The sequence below is a fragment of the Bos taurus genome, chromosome 10 (genome assembly GCF_002263795.3).
Source record: "Bos taurus isolate L1 Dominette 01449 registration number 42190680 breed Hereford chromosome 10, ARS-UCD2.0, whole genome shotgun sequence".
Classification (NCBI taxonomy): domain Eukaryota; kingdom Metazoa; phylum Chordata; class Mammalia; order Artiodactyla; family Bovidae; genus Bos; species Bos taurus.
The window spans coordinates 13,383,768-13,403,731 of record NC_037337.1 but is presented as its reverse complement, the minus strand read 5'-3'; the positions used below and the strand labels follow the sequence as shown (position 1 = coordinate 13,403,731).

Below are 19,964 nucleotides of genomic sequence, written 5' to 3'. Positions count from 1 at the left end.
TCTGTAACTGGATAGTTTTTTAAAAGTCCATTTTATTCTTAACTATGCTAAAATTAATATCCATTTATTGGGTATAAAACATAGCTTAAGAAAGAATGTTAAGGAAAACTCATTCACTATCTATTTAGTATTGGTGAAACACAAAACAGTAAGATCATAGAAAGGGTTATTCCATTCATTCTTTTGGTTAATACTATCTCAAGTTAAACCTTTTAAAAAGGTACTTACATCTGGGGCTTAGTCCTACATTTGGGATGAGTTACAACTGTTTTTCACAAAACTTTGCTTTCAATGTCAAATCAACATGCCTGTTTAGGGTTTTTCTGTTCCATCAATGGTTTTGAAACCAAACTCTCTACTATATATACAGATTTCAGATGCAGAGACATTATCACTCATAAAATTGTTTTTTCATTTCTCCGGTTTTAGGATTAAACTGTCAGTTGACTATGACAGCTTCTTTCAACTACAGAAGGTAGGAAAGAAATTAGACTTGCACAGCTAACACCCGGTAAGCCTTTTATGTGATTACTAATAATTCATATTTCAAATGTATTAAATCAGCATTTATGTCATAGAAAAAAAGAAAAAGCATAAGGTTCTTAGGACATTATGAAGTATTTTCAGAGAATAAAGAATGAACACACTACCTTACGGAGGGCCCCAGCAGCACACCTCACTTGAAATGCACCTGGCTGCAGGTAACCATGTTAGTAAAGGATATCCTTTCTTCCAAGCTACCGCTTAATGTTAATTCAGAAAAATCTATAACCAGAGAGAGAGAGAGAGAGATCAAAATCAATTACCAGTCAGCTTTTCTACTAAGTTACTGCTGAATTTTACAATAATCAAGAGGTGGTCTGAATGATGTGTCTTCTACCTGAAGAGAACCAGTTAAGACAAAAATCAGCAAAGACAATTTCTTTAAATAGTTAACCTTCTTGATGCACTGAAAACAATGACTAAACAAACTAAGAGGGCTTCCCTGGTGGCTTAGTGGTAAAGAATCCACCTGCCAATGCAGGAGACATGGGTTTAATTCCTGGTCCAGGAAGATGCCACATGCTGTGGAGTAACTTAGTCTCCGAGACACAAGTACTGAGCCTGTGCTCTAGAGCCCGGGAGCCACAAGAGAAGCCATGACAATGAGAAACCCACACACCACAACCAGAGAAAAGCCCCCTCTCACTGCAATTAGAGGAAAAAAGCTTGAGAAGCAGTGAAGACCCAGCATAGCCAAAAATAAAAAATAAAAATTAATTAAAAAAAAAACTAAGATAAACTAGATTCTTAAAAATCATATTGTACACAACATTGTAAACACAAAATGGTAAAGCAATTTTATAAACACATTGTAAAGCAATTATATTCCAATAAAAAAATTTTTTAATTATATATTTTGGGGACTTTCCTGGCAGTCCAGTGGTTAGGACTCCATGCTTCCACTGCAGGCTGCCCAGATAAGATCCTTGGAAAGGGACTAAAATCCCACAAAATGTGTGGTGTAGTAAAAAAAAAAAAAAAAGATGTATTTTAAATATGGGAACCTACTGCTTTAATTTTTGTGCCTCTTTCACTACAGTTAAACAACTGTCTTTTTCTAATCGTAATATATATTTCAGAAAACATTTTCTACTTAGGATTTATAGTCTTAGAGCTAGAAATACATCCATTTTTTTTTCTCCTGAAGACTGTTGTATTTCAAAAATAAATGATACAATTAACATTTAGACGAGACCATGTCCACTTCCTTGTGGGTCAACATTTTGGTTTCCATATTCCCACCATTACCAGCAACCATCTGCCGAGCACCCCCTGGGTGGGTAGCACTCTACTGGACACTTTTTCTCCCCCATTAACTCCAAGTCATTATTCTCTCTTCCCAGGGCAGCTAAAAGTACACTTCTCTCTCTTCAGTCTTCTGCTTTTGATGTAAATTGTTTTATTCAAGAGCATCATACCATTAGGTATCTTGAAAAGCTAGTATTTGACCTAAGTGCTCAGTCCAATGAAACAGAAAGTCTAATTTTGTAAATGTCTATGATCTTTGGCCAAAAGTAAATGATTTACTGGGCTTTAATATTTACAACTGAAGCTTTGTGTGAATAATCTATGACTTTTACAAATGAGGTCCTCCTTTAACAGTGGGTCTTCCTTTGGGCCAAAGGTCATTGAATAATTTCTAGACAAACATATCAATAATACATGATGGGTAGAAGAGGTAATAAGGTTCAAGTCAAATGGAGTTTGAGTGTGTTTCCAAGCACACAAATATATGATTTCATAAAAATTCCTTATTTTCATAAAAGAAGTCACTGGACCAATACATTAGCAAATAGATTTAACTCTACCATTCAAAATATCTTGCATTCTTTTTTGAAGCATCAAAGACTCTAGAAGATAGGTTCTGTATACTTCACTTACTCAGCATCATTGGAAAAAGTGTTTAATCTTATTTAAAAGGTGTTTAATCTTATATTAATCTCCTAACAAAGGTTTAATCTTCAGGTAATAAATTTTAAAATGGCATTTTTGAAAAATATATCACATTTATTCATGTATTTTAAACTTTTAAAATCATAAAATAAAATCATAAATAAAATTATAAATAAAATCATAAATCACCTTTAAGTAAAAAAAAAAACTGAAACAACAAATGTAGATAAAATGTTTAAATTGATGATCTTTAACCTTTGTAGAATGGCACCCCACTCCAGTACTTTTGCCTAGAAAATCCCATGGACGGAGGAGCCTGGTAGGCTGCAGTTCATGGGGTCGCTAAAGTCGGACACGACTGAGCGACTTCACTTTCACTTTTCATTTTCATGCATTGGAGAAGGAAATGGCAACCCACTCCAGTGTTCTTGCCTGGAGAATCCCAGGGACGGGAAGCCTGGTTGGCTGCCGTCTATGGGGTCGCACAGAGTCGGACACGACTGAAGCGACACAGCAGCAGCAGCAACCTTTGTGGCACAATGAAATCACCTGGAGAACTTTAAAAATTCTGATGTCCAACGATTGATTCACTTGGGTTTTAGGGCTTTAAAGGCCCCCCCTCCAGTATTCTTGCTTATAGCATCCCAGGGATGGGGGAGCCTGGTGGGCTGCCGTCTATGCGGTAGCACAGAGTCAGATACGACTGAAGCAACTTAGCAGCAGCAGCAGCAGCAGCAGATTCTAATGATCAAAGCTGAGACCCACCCCTGCCTCATCATTCCACACCTCAGGGTTAAGTTTAATCGTCTCTTTTCAGAGGTTCTTCTATGCTCCGGTTTTATATTTTTGCTACTGTAAATAATACCACAATTAGTAATCTGGTCAAATTTTATTTTGGTGGATACCACCCTCCACAGAAACCATACAACTTGACACTCCATCCAGCAGTGTGTAAGATTTCCCCAAATTCTGGCCAGCACGGTGACAACAAACCGGTTGATCTTTGCTAATCTGACATGTGAAAGTATCTACATAACATAAATTTGCATTTCTCTTATTACATGTGAGGTTGAGCATCTTTTATTTTTAAGATTACACTTGAATTTCCTTTTTGGCAGTGGTGGTGGTTTTAGTCGCTAAGTCAAGTCTGACTCTTGAGACCCCATGGACTGTTAGCCTGCCAGGCTCCTCCGTCCACGGGATTTTCCAAGCAAGAACACTGGAGTGGGTTGCCACAGTTCATATTACTTGCTCATTTTTCTTTTTAGTGATTTGAAAGTTCTTTATATACTGGGGAATGTCACCCCTTTTCTGAACATGAGCTGCAAATTTGTTTTCCTAGTTTATCATTTGTCTGTTGTTTAACCTCTGGCATTTTTTGCCAGGCAGAAATTTACTTTTATATAGTTCATTTTTAATCTTTTATAGGCTCCAGCTTTTATATCACACTTAGAAAAGATAGCACAATTTTAACTGATGGTTCTTAGGAAATTTCAGTTTCTTTAGGACTTTTACAGTTCAGCCATGTGAATCACAATGTTTCTATTCTACTTTAGAGAAGTTTCCATTACATCTGAATCAAAACATATTGGGTGTGTAGGGGGGAGAGTAAACAATTTCTGGAAATAATTTTGCAACATATCAATCACTACAATACAACTATTTGTGTTCCCAGCCTTTCAAATTCTTCTTGAATTCTGTCATAAAACGATCAGATTTTATTTTGGATATATCTGCAATATTTAAATCAGCCATTTAAGACTTATAAAAATAAGACATGACAGCCTCACAAAATCCATGTGCACAGAGACAACAGTTTTACAGGTACTTATTGAAGGAGGGAGACTCAGCGGGGCAGCTAATCATACCAGGCACAAAAAGACATCTTTCATGGACACACACCATCTTGGATACAATACTAGAAATCTCAACCCTTATTTCAGAAACAGAGATGGTATTAGGGCAGAAATGTCATCACTGTTTTAAATAGTACACACAAGTGTGAAGTATGAGCTAGCATTTTCATTTTTTTTTCCTCAAGGCATTTCCATTTCATAACCTATTTTCACATCTATGTCCCTATTGCTTGGCCTCTTTTAATAAAATTTCCTCCAGGCAGGAAAATGAGAAAAAGCACTCTTTCATAATTTTTTTTTTCCAGAATAAATAGGTTTATATCTAGAGTTCAAGAAAATTATTTAAAACTAGGCTGCTGCTGCTGCTAAGTCGCTTCAGTTGTGTCTGACTCTGTGCGACCCCAAAGACGGCAGCCCACCAGGCTCCCTTGTCCCTGGGATTCTCCAGGCAAGAACACCGGAGTGGGTTGCCATTTCCTTCTCCAGTGCATGAAAGTGAAAAGTGAAAGTGAAGTCGCTCAGTCGTGTCCGACTCTTTGCAACCCCATGGACTGCAGCCCACCAGGCTCCTCCGTCCATGGGATTTTCCAGGCAAGAGTACTGGAGTGGGGTGCCATTGCCTTCTCCGTTAAAACTAGGCACAAGGGCTCTAATAATAATCTCTATTAGTAAATTTAGTTTATTTCCTATTGGAATAATTTACATGAATAGACCGCAAACCACTTTACCAGGTCTATGAAAATTCAGATGGTCTATAGGTGGGCTGTCACTCAGCTGCCACACTGTTTTCACCTTCTTTTGACCACTATTTATTTCCACTCTCCATTTCTGTGGCTTCTCACTAAGGAAAGAAAAAAATATCAAAGAAAAAACAATCCAGTTCCTTCTCGGTACAGTCGAAGTCCTTCTGCGATAAACACTGAGGAAGAAGAGGTGGAGAGGTCACAATTTCCACCCTTAGAAGCACAGTCAAAAGAGGGAGAGAAACAAGAATATAAACGATAACAATATGGTGCAGCCATTATTAAAAACAGTACGGAGGTTCCTTAAAAAATACTAAAAACAGTTACCAGATGATCCAGCAATTCCACTCCTGGGCATATACCCAGAGAAGACAAAAACTCTAACTTGAAAGGATATGTACACCCCAATGTTCGGAGCAGCACTATTTACGATAGCCAAGCAACCTAAATGTCCATCAGCAGATAATGGATAAAGAAGATGTGGTGCACACGCGCACACACACAGACTGCTCCTCAGCCATAGAGGAGAATCAAACGCCATCTGCAGCGTTATGGATGGACCTAGAGATTATCATACTGAGTGAAGCAAGTCAGACAAAGACAAATACATGATATCACTTAACTGTGGAATCTAAGTAACAATACAAATGAACTGATTTACCAAACAGAAATAAACACACAGACATAGAAAACAAACTTATGGTTACCAAAGGAGGAAGGCGTGTGGGAGGGATAAATTGGGAGTACAGAATTAACAGATACTATATATAAAAGAAATGTAGGCCACTATATCTAAAAGAAATAAATAGCAAGGATTTACTATATAGCACAGGGAACTATATTCAATATCATATAATAACCTATAATTAAAAAAGAATCTGAAAAAAATACATATGTATAACTGAATTACTCTGCTAATATACCTGCAACTAATACAATACAGTTTATCAACTATATTCAATAAAAATAAATAATAATAATTCTGAAAAATGTTGTAATACAGAAATATCAGATACAAGAGGGGGCCATAATCGTGAGGTAATTTGACTTAGACTGGGACTGCAGAGTTGAAAAAGAATCCTCAGAGATGGTGACCTTTGAGCTGAGCTTGTAACGGAATTAGAAGAAGCAGTTAATTAAACAGAAAAGATCCAGGATGAAGAACAGACACAGGTGGAGGCACTGCCAGGTAAGCACGTGTGGTGCCTGAGGAAACGCAAGGACACAGGGCCTCTGACTCGAAGAGACACGACACACACAAGGTGTGGAGGCACCTGGGCCAGAAAGGCAGAGGACGGGCTCAGACCACACCAAGATGAAACACTATCCTAAAGGCAAGGAAGCCACTTAACCAGAGGGAAGTCATGGTGGGATCTGAACTTCAGGAAGATCACTTTGGTGGTGGCAAAGGAAGGAAGAGAAGGAAGTTAATGGAGGCAAACAGAGCAGCTAGGAAAAAGGATTTTACTGTACTTAGTCCAGGGATGAAATGAGCAGATGTGAAATATTCAACACATGCAAAGGTGCAGAGAAAGGAACAGATTTAAGAGCTTCCAAGGAGGTCAGGACTTGGGAATCATTTCAAGGAGGGAGAAAGTGACAGCAATGAGTGGAAGATACGTCCGAGGTTTATGTTGTGGGCATTGGATGAAGATTAATGATGGCTACTTGAGAGGAAATACAGGAGGAGGAAAAGTGTTGGGAAGGGGAGTGAAGAGTTGGGATTTAGAGTCTGAATCACCTACAGGACATTGAAGTTGAGGATTCATGTCTAATAGATACCTAGAAACATGGGGGTAAAACTCAGGAGAAGCTGGAGACAAAGGTTATGAATTATCATTAGCCCAGAGGAACTGAAGATTGGGGTGTGAACACCATCACCTAGTGAAGACAGAAAGTAAGAAAAGAGGGCAGATGGTGGAGTTCTGGTGGATACTCGCATATGAATAAAGCAAAGGAAGAAGAATTTGAAAAGAGGACCATTCTCAGTCTTAGAGGTGGGCCAGAGAGGTAAAGTTAAAATTAAGACGGATGCTGCAGAGCAGCTAAGCCCATGCACCACAGCTACTGAAGCCTGAGAGACCTAGAGCCTGTGTTCCACAACAAGAGTAGCCACGGCAGTGAGAAGCCTGTGTGCCACAGCAGAGTAGCCCCCTGCTCACTGCAACGAGAGAAATCCCAAGCACAGTAACAAGAACCCAGGGCAACCAAAAATAAAGAAATTTAAAAAATTAAGACAGAATGTGAGGTCAAGAAAACAAAGGGGATGGGTTCAAGAAAGCAGTAGTGTCAAATGCCACAGAGCACTACAAATGCTTACAGAAGGAAAAAGAACTGGTGGGCTAGCTAGTTACCTAAGGGGACAAAAACACTCTTCTCCTGGAAAGCATTGTCTGGATTTGCCCATTAGAAGGCCACTGGCAACTTCTGATTAACAATTTCAGGGAAGGGATGAGGTTTGGCTAAGAGGGAAATATACAGAGGAAGGGTATAAAGAGAGCAGTTTTAGTATGAAAGAAATTTCAAGTCTACTGTACACTGAGAGAAGAGTCAGGAAGACCATTTTTTGAGGCAACCTCAGTGTCTGCATGGATGGCCAGTCTTAGCCTCAGTTCCATCCCTCTGAAATCCCCAATACTAAATCCTTCCCTCACTCCCACAGCCACGCCTTTGACTTGTCATCAGTTCAGTTCAGTCGCTCAGTCCGACTCTTTGCAACCCCATGGACTGCAGCATGCCAGGCTTCCCTGTCCATCACCAACTCCTGGAGTTTACTCAAACTCATGTCCATCAAGTCAGAGATGCCATCCAATCACCTCATCCTATGTCATCCCCTTCTCCCGCCTTCAATCTTTCTCAGCATCAGGGTCTTTTCCAATGAATCAGTTCTTCACATCAAGTGGCCAAAGTATTGGAGTTTCAGCTTCAGCATCAGTCCTTCCAATAAATATTCAGGACTGATTTCCTTTAGGATGGACTGGTTGGATCTCCTTGCAGTCCAAGGGACTCTCAAGAATCTTCTCCAATACCACAGTTCAAAAGCATCAATTCTTCAGTGCTCAGCTTTCTTTATAGTCCAACTCTCACATCCATACATGACTACTGGAAAAAAACAATAGCTTTGACTAGACGGACCTTTGTTGGCAAAGTAATGTCTCTGCTATTTAATATGCTGTCTAGGTTGGTCATAGCTTTTCTTCCAAGGAGCAAGTGTCTTAATTTCATGGCTGTAGTCACCATCTACAGTGATTTTGGAGCCCCCCGCCAAAAAAGTCTCTATTTCCATTGTTTCCCCATCTATTTGCCATGAAGTGATGGGAGTGGATGCCATGATCTTGGTTTTCTGAATGTTGAGTTTTAAGCCAACTTTTTCACTCTCCTCTTTCATCAAGAGGCTCTCTAGTTCTTCCCTTTCTGCCATAAGGGTGGTGTCATCTGCATGTTACTGGTATTTCTCCCGGCAATCTCAGCCCAGCATTTCTCATGATGTACTCTGCATATAAGTTAAATAAGCAGGGTGACAATATACAGCCTCGATGTACTCCTTTTCCTATTTGGAACCAGTCTGTTGTTCCATGTCCACTTTTAACTGTTGCTTCTTGACCTGCATACAGATTTCTCAGGAGGCAGGTCAGCTGGCCTGGTATTCCCATCCCTTTCAGAATTTTCCACAGTTTGTTGTGATCCACACAAAGGCTTTGACATAGTCAATAAAGCAGACGTAGATGTTTTTCTGGAACTCTCTTGCTTTTTCAATGATCCAATGGATGTTGGCAATTTGATCTCTGGTTCCTCTGCCTTTTCTAAAACTTGTCATCACCTGATCCCTTTCTTCCCAATCTGTCACTTCCCTTCTGGCTAAAGTTTCTGCCCTATTCTGTGAAAAAATTACAAATTCAGAGAAAAATGAACATAGCAGACCAACAGTCTACAGAGAGCAGATCAAAGGCCTGGGAGAAGGGAGAGGGAGGACTCTATCAGACAATGTTCAGAGAATGGGAATCAGATGCTTCTGGTTTCAGAGAAGAAGCAGGCCTGGGTCATGAGGTGCCATGGAACAGATACTGAAATTGGAATCATGGTTGGTGAAGTATAATTTAATGGTTAAATTGCTTACTTTTGATATAAGTCTTTAACAGCAGTTGGTCTGACTGGCAGCTGAAAAATGTGCTGCTCATCAAGAGGATTTTGTTCATAGTATTTTATGCAGGATCTAAAGAGAAAAAAAAATTCACTTTTAAAAAATGAATAGTGGACATACTGCTCATAAATATAAAATACATTTTAGTTGAGCTCAAGTAAAGGTGTAAGTGGGGAGAAAGGTATTGGAAAGACAAAGAAAGGCAAAAGAGAGACAAAGATACAGCTTCCACTGTTTTCCCAGTATGGGGAATTAAAGAGTTAACTCACCCATACTACTGATCTTTAATGGGAAGAAACACCCCCCAAACAAACAAAAAAACCTAGTAACAATTTCAAACTTTTCCCTTTACAACTAAGGCAAATTCTAATTCTGGAAAAGGCAATGGTACATTTTCTTTCACAGGGAAAAAGAATCCCAGTTCTTCCACTCAATGGTATACTTATTTCCAGTTTGAAGACTCAAAAAATACAAATAAGACATCCAGGATCCATGTGTAAAGATTATTCCAAACTATTTTTAGCCAAACTGATAGACCCTCTAAAATTTCAGCAACACTATTGACATAGGTCTGATGAAATCTGATTCCATTCAGTCACCATATAGACGGCGGGCAATGATTAGCTTGACTCAAATTTATAGGGATATGAAGAAAACAGAAGGAACTAGTATTTATTAAGTACCTAAGTGTCAAGTACTTTATATATATTACGCTGTTCTTATAGATGAAAAACAAGATGCAGTGAAAGGAAACTTCCTTAGAAAGGAAGTGCCAGATCCAAGTGTGCAGCTCGATTCCTCCTGAATCCAAAGTCTTTCCTTCTCGTGGCAGTGACTTAGAACCTTTCTGTTACTATGAAGAGAAGGTACACAGATTCTACCCTAACTGATAATAAAAAGGGCACTTATTTTGGCTGCAACTATTTCAGAAGAGAGTACATTTTTATGAAGTAAACAACAGAAATACTTACTGTGTTAAAGAAAAGAGGAGTTCATGTTGAGGTTTAATGAAAAGCATGCAACTGACTACTATTTCAAGAATATGGTGGAGTTTTTGAACACGATGAACCTGCTCCTGTGTATCTACTGATGGAGAAATGAAATATTCCTGGAATAAAAGAAAATGGACATGGGAAATAAGGAGTTAAAGAACAAGCGGCATCTCCGGAAAGAATTAACTATGCCTACTACACCTGAGTGGGGATGTTTGATTAACAGGTGGGGACTTGGGGTTAGGGAGAAGAAGCCACTAGGTAGCTTTCCTCCTCTCAATACTATTCTTTAAACTAAACTCTTAAGTAAGTCTTCTCTAAGAATGTTCTAAGCAAACCATTATGCATATTCTTTGGTAAAGGCAAATCACAGAACTGCTTCACCGAGGAGGTCCAAGTAGGTAACTGGTACCACCCACCAAACTCTCCAGATGGAAAGAATGGCAAACCCACAAGATAATTCTTAACTTCAATAAGCTTGCCAGGCTGATGGGCATATTCACTTCTAAAAATAGATAGTAAACCTGTAGTACCAAGAAATAAATCAAGTGCATTGGTAAGCTTCTACTAACATATATTACTGGTAAATTGGTATGACCTTTTGGAAAAGAAAGTTGGCAAGGTTATGTGAAGCATCATAAAATGCTCAGACCTATTTCTGAGAATTAATCCTAAGGAAATAATCCATGGTAAGTGGAATTCTACAATGCTAAGATTCTTACCCCCTGGAATATACATCTTACATAATCCCTTCTCCTCAAGTGAGGCCAGGATGGTAGGCTGTTACTCCCATGATTAGGTTACTGATTGACTTTGAATTAATCAAAAGGGAGATAATCTCCTGGTCATTACTTGTGTCAGTGAGCTCTAAGCATCAGAGATGCTCTCCCGCTGGCTTTGAAGAAACAAACTGTGGCACTGTGGAGACGGCCACATGGAAGAACCCCCAAGTGACCTCGAGGACATGGAGATGGTCCTGGGCCAACAGCTAGTAAGAAAATGGGAACCTTCATCAAAGGGTCATGAATCAATGAATTCTGTCAACAATGCAAGGGAATTTGAAAGCGGATCTTTCCCTAATCAAGTCTCCAGATGATACCTTGATTTCAGCCTTGTGAAACTGAGCAGAGCACCCAGCTAAAATGCTGACCCAGATTATTCCAAAATGTGAAAATAACACGAGTAGGAAAACAGTCAAGTCCCAGGAAGGGAAGACCCAAAACAGTCCCACTCACCACTGGCTACAAATTACGACATTCCTTGCAGCTGCCACCCAACATTCCCAGTGGTCCCCTGACCACTCTGGAAGTGGACCACCTAGATCTTTTTTTTTTTTTAAAACAAAGAACAGATCCAGACTGTTCTTCCCCTTCGCTTCTCTCTGCTCATGCTACAACCCAGGCTGGTCTACCTCTGCCTGTCCCCAAGACCCCGCAGAGGTGACAAAGCCTGAAGTTCCTGACTACTTGGGAGGCAGTACAGCCTCAGGTCTATAATCACAAGGAATTGAATTCTGCTATCAATAATAACTCATATGAGCAGGAAATGATCTTCCCTTACAGGCAGGCTCCAGACAGGAACACAGCCTGCCAACACCCTGATTTTAGCCTAGTGAGACCCAGACTGGACTTCTGAACTATACAACTATAAAGTAATGCATTTGTGTGTGTGGCTTTGAGACACTAAGTGTGTGGGGGTAATTTATTATAGCAACAATAGAAAACTAATATTGCTGCAAACCACCAGCATCTGAATCATCTGGAGATGAGACGGTTTGTTTAGAAAAATATATTCCAAGGAGTTCCCTGGTTGCCTAGTGGTTAGCATTATGGGCTTTCATTGCCACGGCCAGGGTTCAATTCTTGGTCAAGGAAATGAGCCACGCACAAGCCATGTGGTACAGCCAAACAATAACAACAACAACACATATTCCAGAGCCCTTGACCTACTGAGTCAGGGGTCTAGGAATCAGCATTTTAACAAGTCTTCTGGGAGATTCTCAAAGTCTAAGAAATATTGTGTCAAAAATCTGAAATCAAACCATATTTGAAAAAACAGGCATATTAAATGACTTGAGGGGAATTCATAAAAATAAGGGTACTCACATTTGAGTGATGAGATTAAGGGTATAATTGCATTATATTTTTATTTTCAAAAAGTTATTACTTTCCTAAGCTTAAGAAAATGTATTAAAAAGTTTCCACTAAAAATGTACACCTTTAATAAAATGTTTAAACTTGGAATATCAAAAATTAACCTCAATAGAATCCAGTTGAGTGTTACATTGCATAATAGATGAAGCTGGAGTTATCCTATCTTGTATTTTTATGAGACCAGATATCATTGGAAGATCTATTTTCTAAAAGAATCGTCCAACAAATGTCAAAGGTCATTATGGATGTTCTTTAATCTCCTTAAGTTTCTAATTCAAGATATTAGGGAAATACAAAAGCTCATAATCATGACCCTGAAACACAGAAATATTTTTTGAATCAATATGTTAAAGAGCATAGCAAATTCTTTGAAAAGTAATCTTTTACGTGTAAAAGAAATGGGTCAAGATACTTCTCTAGTGGTCTGGTGGCTAAGACTCCACACTTCCAATGCAGGGGGCCTGGGTTCGATCCATGCTCAGTGAACTAGATCCCAGGCCCAACTAAGACCAGGCCCAACCAAATAAATACATAAATAAAAACAAAGAAGAAATAAAGAAATGGGTCAAAAGAATATAAAGCGAATATTCCTCTGTAGGGCTTATCAAACACAGAAAGGCATTCTCTAACCACTTTAGATAAATGAAGAATTGTGGAAGTACACTGGCTTACGCAGGATACAACCTTATGTCAGGCAGTATCATACGTTTACAGAGAATGAGAGGTGACATTAGATGGGCTACTTTTTTGTTTGTTTTACTAGACAGTGTAATTGCCTGTCTTAATTTATCTGTTTCCTAGGACATAAGCTGGCACAGAATAGGCACTTAATAACTGTGTGGCAGAATGACCAAATAAAAGAAAAATCAACTTGAGAATAAAAACTCACCAAATGATTCAAAGATGCAAGTTCCTGACCTATCAAGAAAAAAACGAAGAGATGCCAATAAGCTTTAGGTTTTATCTACTACAAATCAAACAAGCTAAGAAAAACATTTCATAGTTCATATATAAAAGAAATGCTCAAGCTAAACAGTTTCTCACAAAATGCTGAATTTTCTTGTATATTACATCATAAATACTTATTCTAAAAATGATCACAGTTTGCCCCTAATAGAAACAAGGTGATGAGTATTAAAACAGCATGTCATTTTAAAAAAGGGTTTTATTTACATTTACCCTAAAGAATCTCAAAACATTTGAAATAAAGACAAACAAAACCTATAGTTATCTTTAATCTAATCTATTTATTAAACAAAAAAATAAGGCTCAGAAAATGAAAGTGCCTGTCTCATAGTGAACCAGAGGCAAAGCCAGGACCACAAACAATTAGGGTCAAGTACAAAGATAAAATCTGAGCATACCTATGGCTGACAACTATGATGTTGCTTTTACTTTTTTGAGTTGGGAAAGGGACTTACCTATGAAAAAACAGATATAATCTTTCTTCAGTTTATCCAAACCAATTTCCAAAAGCATCTGAACCGGAACAGTCCCACTGAGAGAAACCGTGTCCATGGTTCCATAGTAAGACTGATGAATGAGCTTACTCAGTAAACTGTTACTCCCACTATGAAGCTAGAGATTGGGAAAAGTTTATAAAGCCACAATTAAAACTATAAAAAGTCCAGTAAGTGAAAGAGAAGCAAACTGCATTAACTAAAAAATTATAAACTTAAATTTTTTCATCTCCTGACATTATAAATTATTTGAATGAAAGCCTCTAAGTTACAAACCTATCTGTTTCTAAAATGCCATTCCCAAAACCTCCTTATTGGCTATAATAGCCAACAGACTAACTCAATCATTTGGAGAATAAAAAAAGCTGTGAACTTACTAGATCTAACATGTGTTCTAAATGCTAAACAATTAAATTTAAACATACCTAAAATATTTGACATTTGACATTTTCTCATTTACTGTCCTTCTGTTAACTCAAATTTCCAACACAATCCTTTGCATTTTTCTTTTTTAATACTATTTTCACTTTGCACTTGTTGTACATGGTAGGATATACTTGTAAATATCTCACAAACAGAAGCTCTTAAGAAAAATTCAATGGGCAAGACTAAAATGCACAGAATGATCAAATAGAGGGAGGGTTTGCAAGCTTCTGCTCTAGAGTGTATCTCTGTTCACACCTAGGAAGTTTCTATCTTGTTATGAATTGGCAGTTGCATTATTTAAAATAATTCTACTAAATGAGGAATCTTTTTGTTTCTAGCTTTTAACTTAGATTTTTTCTTCATTATAAAACTATAAATTCATCATGGAAAATCCATAAAATACAGAAATGTATAATGCAGTTGGAGAAATTTATTTGTAACCCTACCACCAGAAGGGATTGGCGTATTTTAGCATATTTGTTCACAGGTTTTTCTCTCCAAGATTTCTATCTTTCACTGAACATTGTAAGCATTTCTCCACACACCACTGTAAGCATTTCTGCACATCATCTGTAGCAACTATTAACATGTTCCATTATGTGGCTGTTTCATGATTTACTTAGACATTCATTAATAGGTCATTTACAATTTTTGCTACTGTAAATGAGGCTATAACGAGCATCCCACTACAATCTTTTTTTAAAAAGGCTTATTTCTTTTGGCCATGGTGAGTCTTCACTGGCGCACATGGGCTCTCTGCTGCAGCAAGCGGGGGCCGCTCTTCACTGCGGTGCCACGGCGTGGCTTCCCTTGTTGCCGAGTACAGGTTCTAGGCTCACGGGCTTCAGCAGTTGCAGCGCGCAGGCTTAGCTGGCTCCACTGCATGTGGGATCTTCCGAGACCAGGGAAGCCCCTAATACATAAACTCTTGACACATACTTCTGCATATGGCCTTAGGATGAATTCATTTTGAGGATCTCAGTACATTATCATAATTGCTTTATAGTGTTCCAATCTGTACTCTCATCAGTAGTATATGAGAAGGACTGTTCACAGCAACAGCAATGACAATAGAGGTAGCTTATAAATGCTGTGCACTTAACTATGAACTAGGTCCTAAGTGCTTCACATGAATTAAGGACCCTGGCCAAGTGTATACAGGTAAGAGAGTTGCAAAACAAAAATTCAAACTCAGGCAGTCTGCTGCAGAGCCTGTGCCCGTCATCAGTCTGCTCTGCTGCTGAAAAGGAGCACACACACACTACTGAACCTACCCATGGCTGAATAGCACCACGCTGCAGACTCTGGATGACCAACGAGAAACACTTCACCAAGTCTTGATAAGAAATCACACCTTTAAAGCAAGTTAGTCTAACATTATTCTCATAGTTATTTCTGCAGATCAAACACGTCATTCATTTTAAGGATACACAATGAAGAGGGAAGACAAGTATCTGAACTTTAGGGATGGTGAAAAGGGAGAGAAATTAAAGTCCCCCTCCCCCTCCAAAGGCAGCATTTTTAAAGAAAGAAATTAAACTCGTTGCCATAAAATAATATATTCAGTCAAATATTATGGAATATCTTTTCCTTTTCTTAATAATTATAATTTCATTAAGATATGTTTTGGTTAATACAAATACAGCATAGAACCCACCTAAATCTTCAGGCAGGAGTAAAGAACAGGTTCTATGAATTGCCTGGTCTTAGTATAATTCTCGAGCAAAATATGCCAATGCGTTATTAGAACTGAGTTTGATAAAACAGAAACCAGATGTCCATACAAGGCTAGCAATATACATTATTATTTTCAAAAGACTTAAAAGTAAACCTAAGAAATAACAGGAAAAATTTTATTTCACAATGCTGATGGACACCTACTACTGCTCATTTTGCACCACAGCTGCTCAGCAAAATCGAGATCACCCCGTACTGTGAGAAGACACTCAATAGACCCATCAACTGCAGCAGCGTCATGCTTCACTATCTGGAAAAGAAGTGAGTGCCAGAAAACACTCAGTTTATTTTTTAAAAAGCACAATAGTTTAAGACCAGTAAACTTGCAAATGTTGCTCTGAGAAAAGGTGGGATCATGAACACATATAAGAGGCATGAATGTATCTTCTACAACTTCATCCATTAATGAGGAGATACAAGTAAACAGACAGTGAAAAACAGAACCCCTAAAATTGCTTTCAAACTCTGATGCCTAAAAGCAAGCATTTGGTTTTCCTTCCCTGGAAAAATATTTAATTACCTAGGTCTCCATTTTCCTACTTGTCAAATGACAACAGGTTTAGCACAATTTAATAATGCCACCGATGGCACAGTAATGTACTATCTCATAGCCTATTAACATGCTATAATAATATCAGATCAGATCAGATCAGATCAGTCGCTCAGTCGTGTCCGACTCTTTGCAACCACATGAATCGCAGCACGCCAGGCCTCCCTGTCCATCACTAACTCCCGGAGTTCACTCAGACTCATGTCCATCCAGTCAGTGATGCCATCCAGCCATCTCGTCCTCTGTTGTCCGCTTCTCCTCCTGCCCCCAATCCCTCCCAGCATCAGAGTCTTTTCCAATGAGTCAACTCTTCGCATGAGGTGGCCAAAGTACTGGAGTTTCAGCTTTAGCATCATTCCTTCCAAAGAAATCCCAGGGCTGATCTTCAGAATGGACTGGTTGGATCTCCTTGCAGTCCAAGGGACTCGCAAGAGTCTTCTCCAACACCACAGTTCAAAAGCATCAATTCTTCGGCACTCAGCCTTCTTCACAGTCCAACTCTCACATCCATACATGACCTCTGGAAAAACCATAGCCTTGACTAGACGGATCTTTGTTGGCAAAGTGATGTCTCTGCTTTTTAATATGCTATCTAGGTTGTTCATAACTTTCTGTCCAAGGAGTAAGCGTCTTTTAATTTCATGGCTGCAGTCGCCATCTGCAGTTATTTTGGAGCCCCAAAAAATAAAGTCTGACACTGTTTCCACTGTTTCCCCATCTATTTCCCATGAAGTGGTGGGACCGGATGCCATGATCTTCGTTTTCTGAATGTTGAGCTTTAAGCCAACTTTTTCACTCTCCACTTTTAATAAGAGGCTTTTGAGTTTCTCTTCACTTTCTGCCATAAGGGTGGTGTCATCTGCATATCTGAGGTTAATGATATTTCTCCCGGCAATCTTGATTCCAGCTTGTGCTTCTTCCAGTCCAGCGTTTCTCATGATGTACTCTGCATATAAGTTAAACAGGGTGACAATATACAGCCTTGACGAACTCCTTTTCCTATTTGGAACCAGTCTGTTTGTTGTTCCATGTCCAGTTCTAAGTGTTGCTTCCTGACTTGCATACAGATTTCTCAAGAGGCAGATCAGGTGGTCTGGTATTCCCATCTCTTTCAGAATTTTCCACAGTTTATTGTGATCCACACAGTCAAAGGCTTTGGCATAGTCAATAAAGCAGAAGTAGATGTTTTTCTGGAACTCTCTTGCTTTTTCCATGATCCAGCGGATTTGGCCATTTGATCTCTGCTTCCTCTGCCTTTTCTAAAACCAGCTTGAACATCTGGAAGTTTGTAGTTCACGTATTGCTGAAGAAGAAGTTCACGTATTCCTGGCTTGGAGAATTTTGAGCATTACTTTACTAGCGTGTGAGATGAGTGCAATTGTGCGGTAGTTTGAGCATTCTTTGGCGTTGCCTTATCACCTCATAGTATATTAACATAGTCATTTCCATTTTTCTGCAGTTAAACAATTAATAATAAATACGTCCTAGTTCTCTTTAAACATATCCATCAGTTTTTAAGGAAAGTAATCACTAGTGCTGACATCAAAGACCAACAAAAAACTACCCTCAAAACGCCACCTTGGCTGTAGCAGACCCATTTGCAATCGTATGATGTGAAAGACAACAGTACAACCCAATTTTACAAGCTCTTTCAGTGTACTTTTCCGATAACAATCACTTACCTCGGTGTCTTTTTTTGTAGAATCACCAAATTCATTCAGCTTACTTAACTCTAGAAAGTGGCAAAAGCTTATTAAACTCTGGATTTTATTCTCCTTCTTTCCCAATTATTTCCACTCTAATCCTGTTTTCAAATGGCAAATGAGGAGAGTAGAATGATGACCAGGTATTTTAGCAATTATTTAACTCTCCAATGGAGGTTGACTAGATGCCCACTAGGCAGGGGTGTAAGGATGGACTGAGATACAGTGAAAGCCCCTGGCACACATGTCAAGCACATGGTAGGCGCTCTAAGGTCACTGTTTCGTCCCTCTTCTTCCACAATCTCAAATATGACTGCAGTATATAAAATGTAAATTAAATACATATTATTAATTCTTAAAATCACTGAGATTTTTATCATTAGCAATTCAGAATGAAAGCTGCCCCTCTCACCATGACAGACCTACAGCTTTAGGTATAGCTAACAAAAAAAAAAAACCTAAGCCTAAAAAAAAATTTACATTTAAATATAGCAAGCATAAATTCCCAATTAAGAAAAAATAAACAAAAGCCAAGTGTGAGTCACGAAAACAAACACCATTCAGAAATTCCTGCACAAGTTCAACAGCAGATTTTGCTTCCAGAGGCTCAGGCCATTCAGTTACACCAGTCCTCAAACCATCAGCCAAAACCTGTGGGAGATTTAAAAACAAACAAAAAAACCCCAAAACTTGTTAGCAAAATACAAAGTTATCAGTAAGATGTATTATCAATATTAATAACATTAGTATCTTTTTTCTTAGCTGCACCACCCACCTTGTGGGATTTTAGTTCCTGCACCAAGAATCAAACCCAGGCCCTCAGCAGTGAGAGCATGGAGTCCTTACCACTGGACCTCCAGGGCATTCCTAACACCTATTTTTCCTGAATGTTTAATGAGACGCCAGGAACTATTCTAAATGTTTCATATGCAGTATGTTATTTAATCCTCACAAAAATCCAGTGAGGCAGATACCACTATCACTCACATTTTACTGAGCCCAAAAGAGGTTAATTAACTTGCTTAAGCTCACACAGTTGGTAACTGGCAATGCCAGGACATATATCCAGCAGTCTGATGCCAAAGATGGTATTCTGAACTTTAATTATGTGTGCTACAGAGACTGAACAGAAGTTTACATAAAAATAACATGAATATGTATGCCTATACGTAGGGTATCTAAACTGAAGTAAGGAAAGAGGTTGAGGTCAAAAGAGGCTGGAATAGCCAGAGGAACAATGAGAAACACTGGCTTGACTCATATGGGGGAACCATCCCAGGCAATACGATGGAGAGGATGAGCTGTTTCCACTAGGGTGGAATAAACCCCCAGGCAACAGCAGGAAATAAGATGACTAGGAGTAGGGATTAAACAGGAAGAGTGATCTTAAATAATTTTTTTATTTCATTTGGAAGACAACAGCCACTGTTGATTTTCTGGCAGGAAAATGACATGATCAAGCAGCTGAGAATTCCCCCATCACAAATACTCAGGATAGAGTCTAAGGAAAAAAAGAAGTACAATGTTTCTCAATAGAAGTAAGATCATCCTCCACCCCCAGGGAGTTTTCAGGAAAATGTGAAGGTAAATTCTGGTGTCACAGTGACTGTGGGCATTTAGTTTGGTAGGGGCCAAAGCTGCAGTCCATGGGGTCGCTAAGAGTCAGATACAACTGAGAGACTTCTTTCACTTTTCACTTTCATGCACTGGAGAAGGAAATGGCAACCCACTCCAGTGTTCTTGCCTGGAGAATCCCAGGGATGGAGG

At 38.9% G+C, this 19,964-nt stretch overlaps 1 protein-coding gene across 6 annotated transcripts in view; it reads right to left on the bottom strand.

Annotated features, from left to right (window-relative positions):
- ZWILCH (zwilch kinetochore protein) overlaps positions 1-19,964 on the bottom strand; it is a 42,464-nt gene that overhangs the window by 1,114 nt on the left and 21,386 nt on the right. For 5 of the 6 annotated variants that reach the window (XM_059890506.1, NM_001102179.1, XM_059890508.1 and 2 more), the window contains 10 exon segments: positions 18,755-18,848; positions 18,177-18,226; positions 16,089-16,194; positions 15,482-15,561; positions 13,743-13,899; positions 13,211-13,239; positions 10,148-10,284; positions 9,153-9,248; positions 5,021-5,133; positions 651-765 (listed from right to left, as the gene is read on the bottom strand). In XM_059890506.1, the coding sequence (XP_059746489.1) occupies positions 677-765; positions 5,021-5,133; positions 9,153-9,248; positions 10,148-10,284; positions 13,211-13,239; positions 13,743-13,899; positions 15,482-15,561; positions 16,089-16,194; positions 18,177-18,226; positions 18,755-18,848 (951 nt within the window). In that variant the 3' untranslated portion in view covers positions 651-676. 6 annotated transcript variants of the gene reach the window in all.